Source organism: Astyanax mexicanus, chromosome 1 (genome assembly GCF_023375975.1).
Source record: "Astyanax mexicanus isolate ESR-SI-001 chromosome 1, AstMex3_surface, whole genome shotgun sequence".
Lineage (NCBI taxonomy): Eukaryota > Metazoa > Chordata > Actinopteri > Characiformes > Acestrorhamphidae > Astyanax > Astyanax mexicanus.
In genome coordinates, this window is record NC_064408.1 from 56,435,001 (window position 1) to 56,449,577 (window position 14,577).

Genomic DNA, 14,577 nt, shown 5'->3' on the forward strand with positions numbered 1-14,577 from the left:
TGCACGCACGTATATAACTAGTTTTTGTGCCCTCTCACCCCCCAGGTTTGTAACATGGAGAACATTGACCCATTGGGAATTCATACTGGAGAGTCTATAGTTGTGGCTCCTAGTCAGACACTGAATGACTATGAGTATAACATGTTGAGAAACACTGCCATCAAAGTTATCCGACACCTGGGAATTGTCGGCGAGTGCAACATCCAATATGCTCTCAATCCAGAATCAGAACAGGTAACCCTGTTCTGCATGTTTTGGCAGAATTGAAATGCATATCGTTTTTTTAATTTTCCTTAATTAATCCCTTAGATTCGTTTTTGGGGAAAACATTTGATGTTACAAGCTGCTGTTTTATTTTCTTCTAGTACTACATCATTGAGGTAAACGCTCGTCTCTCTCGGAGCTCCGCTCTGGCCAGTAAAGCCACTGGTTATCCTTTAGCCTATGTGGCGGCTAAGCTTGGTCTTGGGATCCCCCTTCCAGACTTAAAGTGAGTTATACAGCACATATGTACCACCACCACTATAAATCTTCACTCCAGAGAAGACTTAATTGTGCACCTTGTACGCTGAAAATTTGACACTTGCTCATATCTTCCCATGCAAAATTATTATTATTATTTTTTTGTGTGTATGTTTGGCAGTCAATGACTAATGATTCATTCCTATATCTGCTTTGCTGTAAATGGCTCCCCACCAAAATATCTGGTTGTGGGGGTCCTATGATTTGATGAGTAGATGGTGGCAACAGCTGCAATCACTAAGTTCATTTAAAATGCACAAATAGGTGTATACATGTAGAGAATGTATCGTAAATATTTTGTGTTGAAAATGAGTCAAGTGAAATCAGTGCAAGTTTGTATTTTTCAGGAACTCTGTGACAAACTCCACAACAGCCAATTTTGAGCCCAGTCTGGACTATTGTGTGGTGAAAGTCCCTCGTTGGGACTTAAGCAAGTTCCTCAGAGTTAGCACCAAAATTGGCAGCTCCATGAAGAGTGTCGGTAAGGTTTCTTGTGTTAACAATGCCTTATCTCTTTCCCCACACAACATAACTCATAGTTTACACACCTCTAAATTCAATAGTTTGTGAAGCCTATACAAGTTAAATACAGATCTCTGAATATAAGAGTGGCCTGTGCTTTGTGGCAGCTTATACACACGTATTGCTTTTGCACAGTTCGGTTGTCTAGGATGTGTGAAGTAACAAAAAATATATGCTCAATGTAAGTTTTGATATGAGCATTCTGTTTTCCCAGGGGAAGTGATGGCCATTGGTCGGAGTTTTGAAGAGGCATTCCAGAAAGCTCTGAGGATGGTAGATGAGAATTGTGTTGGCTTTGACCACACAATTAAACCAGTGTCTGAACAGGTTAGTGCTAAAAACTAGAGCTGGAAGGATCAATTGGCTGTGTAGCAGTATCTAGTATTTCATAATATGGGCCTCATGGTTAAAGACTCTCACAGAAGCAAGTATAAAATCCCCACTTTTTTGACAACCAAATGGCTTATTAACAATATGTGTTTACATTTAAATATAGCTGTACACTTTTCTTAAAAATATTGCAACAGTGAAGCCAAGCTCACTTTCCCTAAAAACATGACATGAGAAACATTTCAGCTTTTAATTTCAAGTATTTACATCTGGATCTGAAGCACAGTTCTGAACTTTTTCTGAACCCACCCATTTTTTTTATTAATAAATGTACTGGGATATGTGACTGTCAGGGTGTACACATTACATAAGCCCTGCAAGATGATGCATGACCAAGTTTACCTGGAATTTTTTATTGTGGCATCTAGCTCTGCCTCTGTAAATCTCTATTAGGGCTGAAATTATTGGTATTGGCTTTAAAAACACTAATTGATTGGTCTCCACTAAAACCTTATAGTGGAGGAGTACAACCAAGTTAAATGCTTTGGTCAGTGCATGCTCTGTTAGTCACATGCCGGGAAATTAGTTCGTATGTAGTCTTTACTAAAATAAGCACAGTTAATGCAAAAATTAAATAAGTAAATTCTGATATTATATTTTAAGGTTTATTTTTTCTTAATTTTTTTACTACAGACTGACTTTTTAACCCCCCCCCCCCCTCTCTCTCTCTCATTTTGTGGATTATCAGGAGCTTCAGATTCCTACAGATAAGCGAATCTTCGTGCTGGCAGCAGCCCTTCATGCTGGGTATAGCGTAGACCACCTTTATGAGCTCACCAAAATTGACCGCTGGTTCCTTCACAAGATGCAAAACATTGTGAACCATGAGAAGCTTTTGCAAACATATAATCAGGATGAAAGCCTCATGCCACCCGAAGTCATGAGGAAAGCAAAGCAATTGGGCTTCTCTGACAAGCAGATTGCCCTTGCTGTGCAGAGGTATGGAGGTAGTGATCAAAGTGGGTGTTTGTGTATTTGTGGATGTCTGTCTCTTTGTCTCTCTGTGTCTGTGTGTCTGTCAGTGTATGGCTGTGCGCGTGTGTCTGTCTCTCTCCCTGTGTGTCTGATTTATTATATTTTAATTTCTTTTCTTTCTTCTTTTTTATTTTTATTTCTTTTAAGCACTGAACTAGCGGTAAGGAAACTGCGGCGTAACTGGAACATTTTGCCAGTGGTCAAGCAGATTGACACAGTGGCTGCTGAATGGCCTGCTCACACCAACTACCTTTATCTGACCTATCATGGCACAGAATGGGATCTGTCTTTTGAAGAATCTCATGTCATGGTTATTGGCTCTGGTGTGTACCGCATTGGCAGTAGTGTGGAATTTGACTGGTGTGCTGTGGGCTGCATCATGGAGCTTAGAAAGGTAGGCCTTCTGCTTTTAGAAATGAGTGGTGGTGGTCAGTATTATTTACATACCGTATTTTTCGGGCTATAAGGCGCACTTAAAATACTTATTTTTTCCCAAAAATCGTCATTGCGCCTTATAATGCAGTGCGCCTTGTGTATGGATTTTGCTTGTGTTTACTGACCTCGATTTTTATGTGGTACACGGCGCTCTGTTGTGCAGAATTCCTCACCCACGCCAGAAAAAGATCCCCCTCTTGGGCTAGCGCGCGGTTACCTTTGACTGCCGTACTGCCTCTCGGCTGTGGTTCAGGGTAGCTAGTTTCCACTGTAGCTCCGTGGCCAGAACAAGGTGCCGGTAAACTTTCCTTTCCACCCGTTCTGGGGTAATAGCACAAACTGTTTCTTTTTAGCGCCCACTTCTAAGTAAAGTTAACCTCTTAACACGCGCTGGCCCACCGGCGGGCCAGAAATATTTAATATTTCATAACTGGCTGTATTTCTGAATAGTTATGAACAGTTACAGGTTCAATATAGACATCCAATATACCATTTTAAAGCTTAGAATCTCTGCTTTTGAGCTATTTAGCCTATTTAGCCTAATATCCTTTCAGAAAATAAACATTTAGGGCGAAATATGCCTTGGTTATGATTTTAATAATTCATAACTCTCATATTTTTGCGTTTATCGTTCGTCCATATTTCATCGAATGCGGTCATGTCATACAACATTCGAACCGTCTGGCTCTCCGGATTCCAGAACTGTGCTTTTACTGTAGGATGTATGTTTCATGAATTAGAGCTGCGTCAGAGCGCATGTTTCCAGTAATAAAAGGCTCTCCTTTTGTCCTGGGGTAACCTCCGGTCACTGCCGCCACCCCCCGAACACACACCCGCTCAGCCACAGGTCCTACCTTCAAAACGCGTCCAGACTAAAGAGAATCCATCAATCCAGTCTCCTGTAATCCACAGTTATATCCAAACAGCGCTGGAAATCACTTCATCCAGAAATGAAACTTATCCAATCTTTATCTCTGTTTTAAAACCGTTTTATTCACCGAATTCGGCACAACACGCTATTATAGTCAGAAGCCTCGCGGAGTAATGCGGTACTTGCTGTGCTTCAACATAATATTATGGTCTGTCGGAGCGTTGCGGCTACCGTTGTCAGGAGCCTCGCGGAGTAATACGTACTTGCTGTGCTTCAACATAATATTATGGTCTGTCGGAGCGTTGCGGCTACCGTTGTCAGGAGCCTCGCGGAGTAATACGTACTTGCTGTGCTTCAACATAATATTATGGTCTGTCGGAGCGTTGCGGCTACCGTTGTCAGGAGCGTTGCGGAGTAATACGTACTTGCTGTGCTTCAACATAATATTATGGTCTGTCGGAGCGTTGCGGCTACCGTTGTCAGGAGCGTCGCGGAGTAATACGTACTTGCTGTGCTTGTTGATTTATTGCTCAGAGATGATGTTATTTTTCACAGATATTGTGAAGGATTTATTGCTCAGAGTTATTGTTACTGATATAAATAAAGTTTAATTTAGTGCGCCTTATAATCCAGTGCGCCTTGTGTATGGACTAACACTAAAAATAGACCGTTCACTCATCGTGCGCCTTATAATACGGTGCGCCTTATAGTCCGAAAAATACGGTATATATTAATCACTGATAACACTAAACTCAGGTTAAGTGTGTGACTTAGGGGTCAGCTTAAGATTGGCTGACAATACTGAAGTGCATTTGTCTATATTATTAATTTATTAGCTCTGTTTTTAGATGGGTTACAAAACTATCATGGTGAACTACAATCCTGAAACGGTCAGCACAGACTATGATATGTGCAACAGACTATACTTTGACGAGATCTCCTTTGAGGTAACGATATATATATATATACACATACATACATACATACATACATTTTGTAAAATAAATAAATCTCGTTTTAATTGAATATTTTGCTTTCAGGTGGTGATGGACATCTATGAGATGGAAAACCCAGAGGGAATAATTCTTTCTATGGGTGGCCAACTCCCTAACAACATTGCCATGTCTCTTCATAGGCAGCAATGCCGGATCCTGGGCACTTCACCAGAATTTATTGACTCTGCTGAGAACCGCTTTAAATTCTCCAGGATGCTGGACACCATTGGAATCAGCCAGCCTCGCTGGAAAGAACTGTCTGATACAGAGGTACTTGACAAAAATAAGCACAAATAAATAGTTGGTTCTCTGCTATTTAGCAACGCCGTAGTATTTATTTCCACTTGTAATGTCAATAGTTTGTGTGGGATGATGATGATGATGATGATGATGATGATGATGATGATGATGATATTACTTCTATCCTACTTGACTTCCCTTTCCACTGCAGTCTGCCATGCATTTCTGTGAGACAGTTGGCTACCCATGCCTGGTGCGGCCGTCCTATGTTCTTAGTGGTGCTGCTATGAATGTAGCCTACACTGACAGCGACCTGGAGAAATATCTGAGCAGTGCTGTGGCTGTCTCCAAAGAGCATCCTGTTGTTATCTCCAAATTCATTCAGGAGGCCAAGGTTAGTTGCTGGTGTTGCAATTTGCATTTCCAAATGATGTGGAAAAATTGGGGTTGTAGGATGAGGTACAGGCATGCATTGATTGCTGTTGAGTGTAGCAATGAAACGCAGGTAAAAGCCAATCACTGCCAACTTGGCATAATAACACTTGTCAAACTGGCCAAAGGTTTGCAAGTTACAGCATGTTGAATGGGAATGTTAGATGTACACAGGTTGCTATATTATGCTCTCTGGTGGTGCAACTTAGTTTTGAGTCAAAGTTGGAAATGGAACATCACTGGCTGTGTGTGAATACGTTTTTATTCATCATTCATGTATTATATATGTTGAGTACCAAGGTATTGATTAATTTTATGATGCAGGAGATTGATGTTGATGCTGTGGCCTGTGATGGTGTGGTCATTGCAATAGCCATTTCCGAGCATGTAGAAAATGCTGGCGTCCATTCCGGTGATGCCACGCTGGTCACACCTGCTCAGGACATCAACCATAAAACCATGGAACGCATAAAGTCCATTGTCCATGCTATTGGGCAAGAACTGCAGGTCACAGGGCCGTTTAACCTGCAACTCATTGCCAAGGTAAGAGTGTCAAAAATCATAATTCCTTTTTACAGCTGTCAATTTGTGTTGGCACTTCATATTTGTGTGTTCCTAACATTAGGATGACCAGTTGAAGGTGATCGAGTGCAATGTGAGAGTCTCTCGCTCCTTCCCGTTTGTGTCCAAGACTTTGGGTGTAGACCTTGTAGCCCTGGCAACTCAGGTTATCATGGGAGAGGAAGTGGAACCTGTGGGGCTTATGAAAGGGAAGGGCGTCGTGGGAGTTAAGGTAAAGAGCTGCCAATTAGATGGAGTTAATTGCAGGTTTAGTGTCCACTTAATATTAACATTACACATTGAGCAATTTATAAAGACTTGGTGCTGATGTATACAATCATTTGTGTCTTGTAGATGTTTAGTAATTTGCATTTTCAGACCAACTAAAGTCTGACTGCATTTGCAAGGCAACATAAGTGCCTCTACTACAATTTCTACATAATTGCTCTGTGGGTGGACCGTGAGATTAATTTCATTCCACGTCATGCACCGCATGTTTACCACATGAAATTAGTCTCCTTGAATCTTTAAATATTATAAACCTTTTTGTGATTTTAGTTACTTCTCCAAGTACTATAGCCAGTAAAAATATATTTTTAATTTTTTTCATAAACTATAGTTTTGTAATTTAAAAAAAGTTGTATTTATTTTATTATTATTATTTTTTTAAGGTTCCCCAGTTCTCGTTTTCACGTTTGGCTGGAGCTGATGTGGTGTTGGGTGTAGAGATGACTAGCACTGGGGAGGTGGCCTGCTTTGGTGAGAACCGCTATGAGGCCTACCTAAAAGCCATGCTCAGCACAGGCTTCAAAATCCCCAAAAAGAATGTCCTTCTCTCCATTGGCAGCTACAAGGTATTTTAAATTAGAAAATCTATTTTCTAATTTATTATTTTATGATAATTTATTATTTTTCTTATTTTTATTAACCCCTCCCCCTTCTTTACTTTTATGTAGAATAAGACTGAACTTCTGCCTACAGTCCAGGCACTGGAAAGTCTAGGCTATAACCTGTATGCCAGCCTTGGCACTGCAGACTTCTACACTGAGCATGGTGTGAAGGTACAGTTAATAAATGCTCTACTAAAATATACAGTATCATAAATAGGGCTGTGACGATAATTTTATTACCGCAATACCGCGGTTATGGGACGTCACCGCGGTGATGAGCTCATTACCGTCATTACCGCATTTTTTATGGCTGTCAAATCTGATTGACTGCGTTTTGAGCGGTAGTAAAATGCTCCATATAAGCACAACTGTGGTGAATTCAGTATTAATATGTCAAGTGTAAGTCCTACACTATAGGGCTGTGCAATATATCAAATATATTTTGATCGCGATAGATATTGGTGTCAAACGATCTCAAAATTCATAATATCGAATATAAAATTTTTTGTCATTTATCTGTGCTGCCGCTGCACTGGCGCGGCAGCGAATGGGTTAAGCAAAACGCGGTGCGTGGTACTCATTGAGGTCAGAACAGCTCTGGAGTCTCCTGCTCACTTCGTCTCCATTGAGGCTGCTGAAGAGAGTGAAGATTAGCAGCACTAATATTGGCTCGGAAATGGAAGCTACAGGGCAGGCTCAGTAAGTTGAGAAAAAAGGAAGAAAAAGACTCAGAACAGAAGAGAATCATCTGCAAGATTTGCCGGAAAGTGGTGTCTGCACCTCTCGCCAACACATCAAACTAATTCACCCACCTCAAGGTAAACCATAGAGCCATGTAAGGTGTTCCGTGGTCACATTTTGAGAAAGTAAAATATATTAATTCATTGTCTGGCTGCTGGCTGTTCTGCGTGAGCACCGCGGAGAACGCGCGGCATTGCGCCTCAGTCTTGGTAAAAATAGTAAGGTTGGTTGAAGTGTAGTTCAAACAGCAAAGCAATGATATAAAACTATAACCACCATCTTTACTGAAATGTTGTTATCTGACCAAGTCTGAGGTAAAATGCGCTGCGCCTTGTCTCTTTCACAGCACGCGGAACTGAGTTCAGAACCGCTACAAATATAACCATATAAAACTCAGTTCAGATAAATAAACTTCAGATGAGTAAGGACAAGTAAAGTGAAACAAAAATTGTCAAACATAAAGGACAGGTTTCTATTATTTTAAAATGGAACTAATGTCTTTTTTTTGGTCGGTTGTCTCTTGCGAGCCGATTTCTTAACGTCACGACATTTTAATCAACATATTATATGACGCGGGTCCCGTCAGGATATCTTGCGGCACAGACAGAACTGAATTGTTATTGGCGGGAACAGGAGTTTAATCAATCCAGAGGATGTGGGAGCACATTAATAAATAGTTAAGAAAATTGTAATAATCACGCAGTGATTCTCATGCACGCAACAAAAAAACCCTAAGCACAAAAAAGGAGCGGAGAATGGACCGACACGCGCACACACACACCGATTTTTTTTTTGTAATGTGGTAAGAAACGTGACCGCACTATTCAGCGCGGTTTTAATAAATATTTTTTTTAATTTTAAGCACTAAATGTAATTTATTAAATTTATTTAGGACCGCGGGGCAGGTGCGGCAAAACTGTGTATGTGGCGGGCTGATGCGGGATTAAAAGAAGGATTTTTTTTGCGGAACGGTAACGGGACAAAAAAGAAATGATGTCTGAATTAATTTCCTCCAATCGAATATAATTTAACATGGTTTAAGAATATAAAATAATTTATAAACAAACGAAATATTTAATATTGAGCTAATAGCCCAAGTGCAAAAATACAAAATCTGTAATACTCTGCACTGCACAATTCAAACGAAATAGCCGTAACGCAGCTGCGCTCCTGCCCTGCGATGCAGCCGAAGCCTGGTGTGAGGCAGCAGAAATTCTGGGGTGAAAACTACATAACTACACAACATAAGGAGACATAATGCACTCCAAATATTCAGGAGGGAAGTGAAATAAATGATACTGTACAGATATAATCTGTATCTAGTAGATATTTAATGAGAAATAAGAAGAGTGTGAATAAAAAAAAAAAAACAGACGCCTATCACAGACTTCTTGAGCCTTGAGCCCGAGGAAAGGGGTGAGAAATATATTTTTTTCGGGGCCGGGGGTCAGTGGAAAATTTTGCTGTGGATTAATTCGTCTTTTTTTTTAAAACGAATATTAGAATATTCGCTACCGATTACTGCCGAATATCCTGAGCTCAAAACCGCTATTCGGGCCAGCCCTAAAATAGATCTATGGATGGAGAAGGGGGGGGGCGGACAAGCTCCTCCTTCAAAAAGTGGGGGGTGGGGGGGGGGTCTCGCGGTTAACCGCAATATCGCGGTGATGCGTTAGTTTTTTACCGCGGTTATAAAAAATCAATACCGCCCCAGCCCTAATCATAAATACTATACTCATCCATCTCATGCCTTTTTAATATCTGCTTTTTGTTCTTTTCTAGAGGAGGCAAATTCAGGGCATGGTGTATTTCATTATTTATTAATGTTTTATTTTTTTTTTTTCATCTGGCTAGGTCATGGCTGTAGACTGGCCATTTGAGGAAGAGAGTGACAGTCCAAACAAAGACAAACAAAGAAACATAATGGATTACCTGGAGGAGAACCATTTTGACATGGTCATAAATCTGTCCATGCGGAACTCGGGTGGGCGACGTTTGTCTTCCTTTGTCACTAAAGGATACCGTACTCGTCGCATGGCTGTTGACTACTCTGTGCCCCTCATCATTGATATTAAGTGCACCAAGCTGTTTGTTCAGGTGAGAGTCTGCTAGTAAAAAAAAAAACACTATGTATATGTGGTTCTGTTAATTGAAGAAAGAAAATGTGTTTAGATCAGTCATGTCACTCTCTTTTCTGTATGGCCTAACATTTTAACACATTTCTCAGAATTGCAAGGAGCCTAGCTTCAGTTGAACAAATATAATGCTTTGTTTAAAAACAAATATAATGCTTTGTTTAAAAAAAGACAAGGACATAGGGTGTGTAAAATGTGCTCTATATATAGGGCACACTATCAATAAATGTATCTTTTCTGGGGATGAACTCTCTGTAAAGTATTACCATGGGCAGGGAACATTAGCTGCACAAATAAATTTAAATGATTGAACAACTGGTACAGAATATGGTTAGCCACTCCAGAATGTGTTTAACTGTGTGTCAAATCATCCTTGATCTATGTTCTCTCTTTTCTTTGTTTAAGCACCTGTAACATGTAGCTTGTTTTTTTAGAATAACATTTTTTACATGACCCTGTAAAACAACCTTATTTCTAAGAGTTATAAAAACTGATAAACCAATATGTAAAAACCTGTTAGCTCATCAGAGTTACAGAGACCCACACATTAAATGTTTTCTCAAATGATCCATTAATTAAATGTCAATGTGAACCTTTTTGAGGGATTGTGGATAAACCTTTCAGATCATTCTGACACGTTTACATCTTATTTCACCTCAAAATTACAGCAGTTCTTTAGATACTGCATAGGTAACTGCACAGAACAAAGAAGTTCATGCTTTCATGTTTATTTTGAAAGGCACTGAGACAGATTGGTCAAGCTCCACCACTGAAAACTCATGTTGACAGTATGACCTCCCAGAAATTGATTCGCCTGCCTGGTAAATTCAAGCTTACCTTATGTTCTTTGTATGTTAATTATGATTAGACATTATTTTTGTTGGGTACATGACCTCTTTCCTGTGAAATGAGTAATTTTTAAAAAAATTATCCTGTTTTTGCTATTTAAGGTCTTATTGATGTCCATGTACACTTGCGAGAGCCTGGAGCCACTTACAAGGAAGATTTTTCCTCGGGTACAGCTGCTGCTCTAGCAGGTGGAATCACAATGGTGTGTGTTATGCCAAACACAAACCCTGCTGTCATAGACCAAAGCTCTCTTGCCTCAGTCCAGAAGGTAATATTTCCTTTAAACATACACACTGTTGACTTCTTATCTCCATCTTAAAGTGTGATGTACATTCTAAATTGTTTCAACTCACCTCCCCCACCACCCCCCCCCCCCCCCCTTTTTTTTTTCCCCCTCCCCCTTTTTTTCCCCCTCCTCTTTCTCCAACTTCATAGCTGGCAAGGGCTGGATGTCGCTCTGACTATGCCCTTTATGTGGGGGCAGCTTCAGATAATGCTGCTGTTCTACCCTTAATTGCAAATGAAGCTGTTGGTCTAAAGATGTATTTAAATGACACCTATTCGACGCTAAAGATGGAGAATGTTTCCTTATGGATGGAGGTAAGAAATTAGTGGTTGTCGCCAAAATGTGCAATAGTCTAAATTGTTGTTCAGCCAGTTAAGTAATGTGTCTTTTGTTAAACAGTATCTCATTGTACAATACTAGATAATTGTTAACCTAAAACTAACAGACTTCTGTACATCAGTTCTTCCTCTGTTGTGAAAGTAAAGGAACATTTTGACATGTATTAATAGAGGTACAAGGCAGTCTATTTTAGAAACTACTACAAACATGTAGTGTACATCATTACTACATTATTCACTTCTTATTAAAATTGTCTTTTTGCATAAACAGCACTTTGAGAAGTGGCCAAAGCACCTGCCTATTGTGGCCCATGCGGAAAATCAGACTGTGGCTGCCATTTTGATGGTAGCACAGTTGTACCAGAGACCAGTTCACATCTGCCATGTTGCCAAGAAGGAGGAGGTCTTTATCATGTGTTTACTTTATTATGTCATCTAACAAGCTTGTAGTTTGATGTCAAATTTCCATGACTTGGTTTAGTCTTTGTAGGACTTTGTATTCCAGTGGTACAGAATATCTATAATTTTCAGATCTTGATCATCCGAGCTGCAAAGCAGAAGGGTATCCAGGTGACATGTGAGGTAGCCCCTCACCATCTATTTCTCTGTGAAGACAATTTATCTGCTGTTGGGAATGGTAGAGCTCAAGTGCGACCCATGCTGGGAACACGAGAAGACATGGAGTCACTGTGGGAGAATTTGGACATCATTGACTGCTTTGCCACTGATCACGGTGAGGATGTATTATCGGAATGTAATTATATCTGTGAAAAAGCCTTAATCTACTGTAGTAACAGTAATCATATGGCTGAAGTACCCGGTTGATTTGTGTGCATAAATAAATCATTTCATGTGAATTATGGTGTGCAACTTTAGCTCCTCACTCAGTGAAGGAAAAGGACTCAGAGAAACCTCCCCCTGGTTACCCTGGCCTGGAAACCATGCTGCCTCTGCTGCTCACCGCTGTCAGTGAAGGACGCCTTACTCTAGATGATATCGTTAAAAGGCTGTACGAGAACCCAGCGCGAATCTTCTCTCTTCCTGCTCAGGAAAATACATATGTGGAGGTATGCCAATGTTTGTGGACACCCCTTCTAATCAGTGCATTTAGTAACTCTACGTGGAATCTTTGCTTACAAGCTGAGGTGCGTGTGTACGTGCGTGTGTACGTGCGTGTGTACGTGCGTGTGTACGTGCGTGTGTACGTGCGTGTGTACGTGCGTGTGTACGTGCGTGCGTGTGTGCGTGCGTGTGTGCGTGCGTGCGTGTGTGCGTGCGTGTGTGCGTGCGTGCGTGCGTGCGTGTGTACGTGCGTGTGTGTGTACGTGCGTGTGTGTGTGAGTGTACTCGTGCATACGTACGTGTGTGCATCAGGATTCTCTGCAACAGCCTTTCCTGAACGTGTGAATCAGTTAGTCTGTTAATAGCAGGATACACTGCCCTTTTAATTTTCTTGACTGAAAGAGACTAAGAATAAGCAGTTGTCTCATTACATTCATCCATTTAGTAAAATATGAAGAATGCTGTTAAGATATTTTGGACTTTTTTGTTACATTTTTCCCTAACTTTATTAATTCCTTTTATCTAGGTGGACTTGGAGCAAGAGTGGGTCATTCCAAAGCACATGCAGTTTACAAAGTCCAAGTGGACACCCTTTGAGGGCATGAAGGTGAAGGGTAAAGTCATGAGAGTTGTGCTGAGAGGTGAAGTTGCCTACATTGACGGAGAGGTAAACGTCCATTCTGTTAACTGTTTCCATCTCCCCTACCCCCACCCTCCTTCTGGCACTTTTTAAGGAACTTATTAACTTTTTTTTTTTTTTTTTTTTTTTTGATTGCCGCAAAACAGGGCGACAAAAATTCTCATTGCTTTGTCTAGATTACATTTATCAATACCCTCAATCAAACACTAAGGCAACCACATTAATAAATAGCGGTCACATTGCAATACTGTAAACCCTCCCCTAGCAAGGAAACATCAATACAATATGTTCCATGCACCGTGGCATGCGTTTGGAATGGCATAGCAGCCATATAATAACCACCTGGGATATGTTTCACCTTTACACTTTTTGATACCAAACGCAAAGATTCATCAAAATCCTAGGGCCTGTTTTTACTTTGGATCATCATGATCTATCAACTTTAGATTTTGATCATTTGGAAGAGACATTTTGGGTTGTCCTACCTCAGTGACATAATTAGTTTTGATTGTACCACTAATTAAGTGAATGTGCATCAAAAAAACCCATACAAACGTTTCTCGTGTATAAGACCGATAACACTAAAGTTTGCCAAAAGGTAAAGTAGGTTTGAAATTACATTAATTGGCCTTGTAGTGACTCTAGTGGAGCAGGTTTTGAGTTAGATTTTAAGTTTTAATTCAACTTTTAAACCCAAAGTCATACACTCAAAATGTGATAAAAATCACTTAGCAGTTTAGACCGTTAACCTACTTAGGATTTTAAAATTACTTCATGTGTTTTGATGGGCAGACTAATCCTTATTTTGACACAAAGTATTAAATTAAATTAATCCTTCTGGAGCATGAGCCGGACTTTATATATATAAATACTTAATCTATTTTTAACAAAATATTTTAGAACGTGATTCTGAGGTACTTTCATAAGTTTGGTGGATGTATATCAAAGGGGGGCATTGCCATTGCAAACTTTGGTATTTGGTACAAGATTCTCAACACTATTGTTTGACTGATTTGCATATTGTGAGTATCTGTGTACTAAAGTACACTGAAACATCCTCACCTATAGCACAGTTAATCCTGTGAGACTGCTGCAGAGGGAGAAATGGGGGCAATAGAAGTGTTTTTTAAAGTTAGGAGAGGTTTAACTTTAAGCAGGACTGGTATGTTTAACAACTTCAAAGGAAAACATTTCAGCCAATAATGGAAAAAAATATGGTTTAGACTTTAGCACACATTTTCAGGAAAGGGAAAACTACTGGTTTTAAAATGACTCATTTTAGTTTCCATGCTATTAGTCTGAGAGTGCGACACAGCAGTGTAGTTTGGTTTACTAATATTTAGAGTGGCTCTAAAAGCAGATTATTTCTCTTCTCTACTCATGTTAAATTTCTTTCGGCTGGATCTACTAGTTGATAAGCAACTATTGTAACTATTATTTTTTTATGTAAGATATAGGCCTGCTATAGTCAGATTTGACTAGTTTTATTGTTTGTCTGCACAGATGCAGATCGATTATACTTTATACTGTATCTTTAAAGAAAGGTGTGGTAGGTAGGAATGTCCTTGATCTGATCATGTGATTTGAAATGTGTGAACGACCCACTGATTTATTCAAAATATAACGTTATGTTAGCTGCAGTCCTTTATAAAGGCAGCTGCCTCGGTTGTCATTGGGCATTCAGCAGCATTTT

The 14,577-nt window shown here is 40.0% G+C and overlaps 1 protein-coding gene across 2 annotated transcripts in view; it reads left to right on the forward strand.

The window, feature by feature from the left end:
* The window catches only part of cad (carbamoyl-phosphate synthetase 2, aspartate transcarbamylase, and dihydroorotase), a 46,778-nt gene that overhangs the window by 17,978 nt on the left and 14,223 nt on the right, over positions 1-14,577 (forward strand). For both annotated transcript variants that reach the window (XM_022687109.2, XM_022687111.2), the window contains exons 13-33: positions 46-234; positions 366-490; positions 870-1,003; positions 1,259-1,371; positions 2,123-2,373; positions 2,557-2,803; positions 4,564-4,662; positions 4,756-4,980; positions 5,162-5,344; positions 5,707-5,925; positions 6,008-6,175; positions 6,615-6,797; positions 6,900-7,004; positions 9,429-9,671; positions 10,449-10,530; positions 10,660-10,826; positions 10,994-11,158; positions 11,454-11,585; positions 11,714-11,915; positions 12,059-12,249; positions 12,771-12,911. In XM_022687109.2, coding sequence (XP_022542830.2) covers positions 46-234; positions 366-490; positions 870-1,003; positions 1,259-1,371; positions 2,123-2,373; positions 2,557-2,803; positions 4,564-4,662; positions 4,756-4,980; positions 5,162-5,344; positions 5,707-5,925; positions 6,008-6,175; positions 6,615-6,797; positions 6,900-7,004; positions 9,429-9,671; positions 10,449-10,530; positions 10,660-10,826; positions 10,994-11,158; positions 11,454-11,585; positions 11,714-11,915; positions 12,059-12,249; positions 12,771-12,911 — 3,564 coding nt within the window. The remainder of the gene's footprint in view (positions 1-45; positions 235-365; positions 491-869; positions 1,004-1,258; positions 1,372-2,122; positions 2,374-2,556; positions 2,804-4,563; positions 4,663-4,755; positions 4,981-5,161; positions 5,345-5,706; positions 5,926-6,007; positions 6,176-6,614; positions 6,798-6,899; positions 7,005-9,428; positions 9,672-10,448; positions 10,531-10,659; positions 10,827-10,993; positions 11,159-11,453; positions 11,586-11,713; positions 11,916-12,058; positions 12,250-12,770; positions 12,912-14,577) is intronic.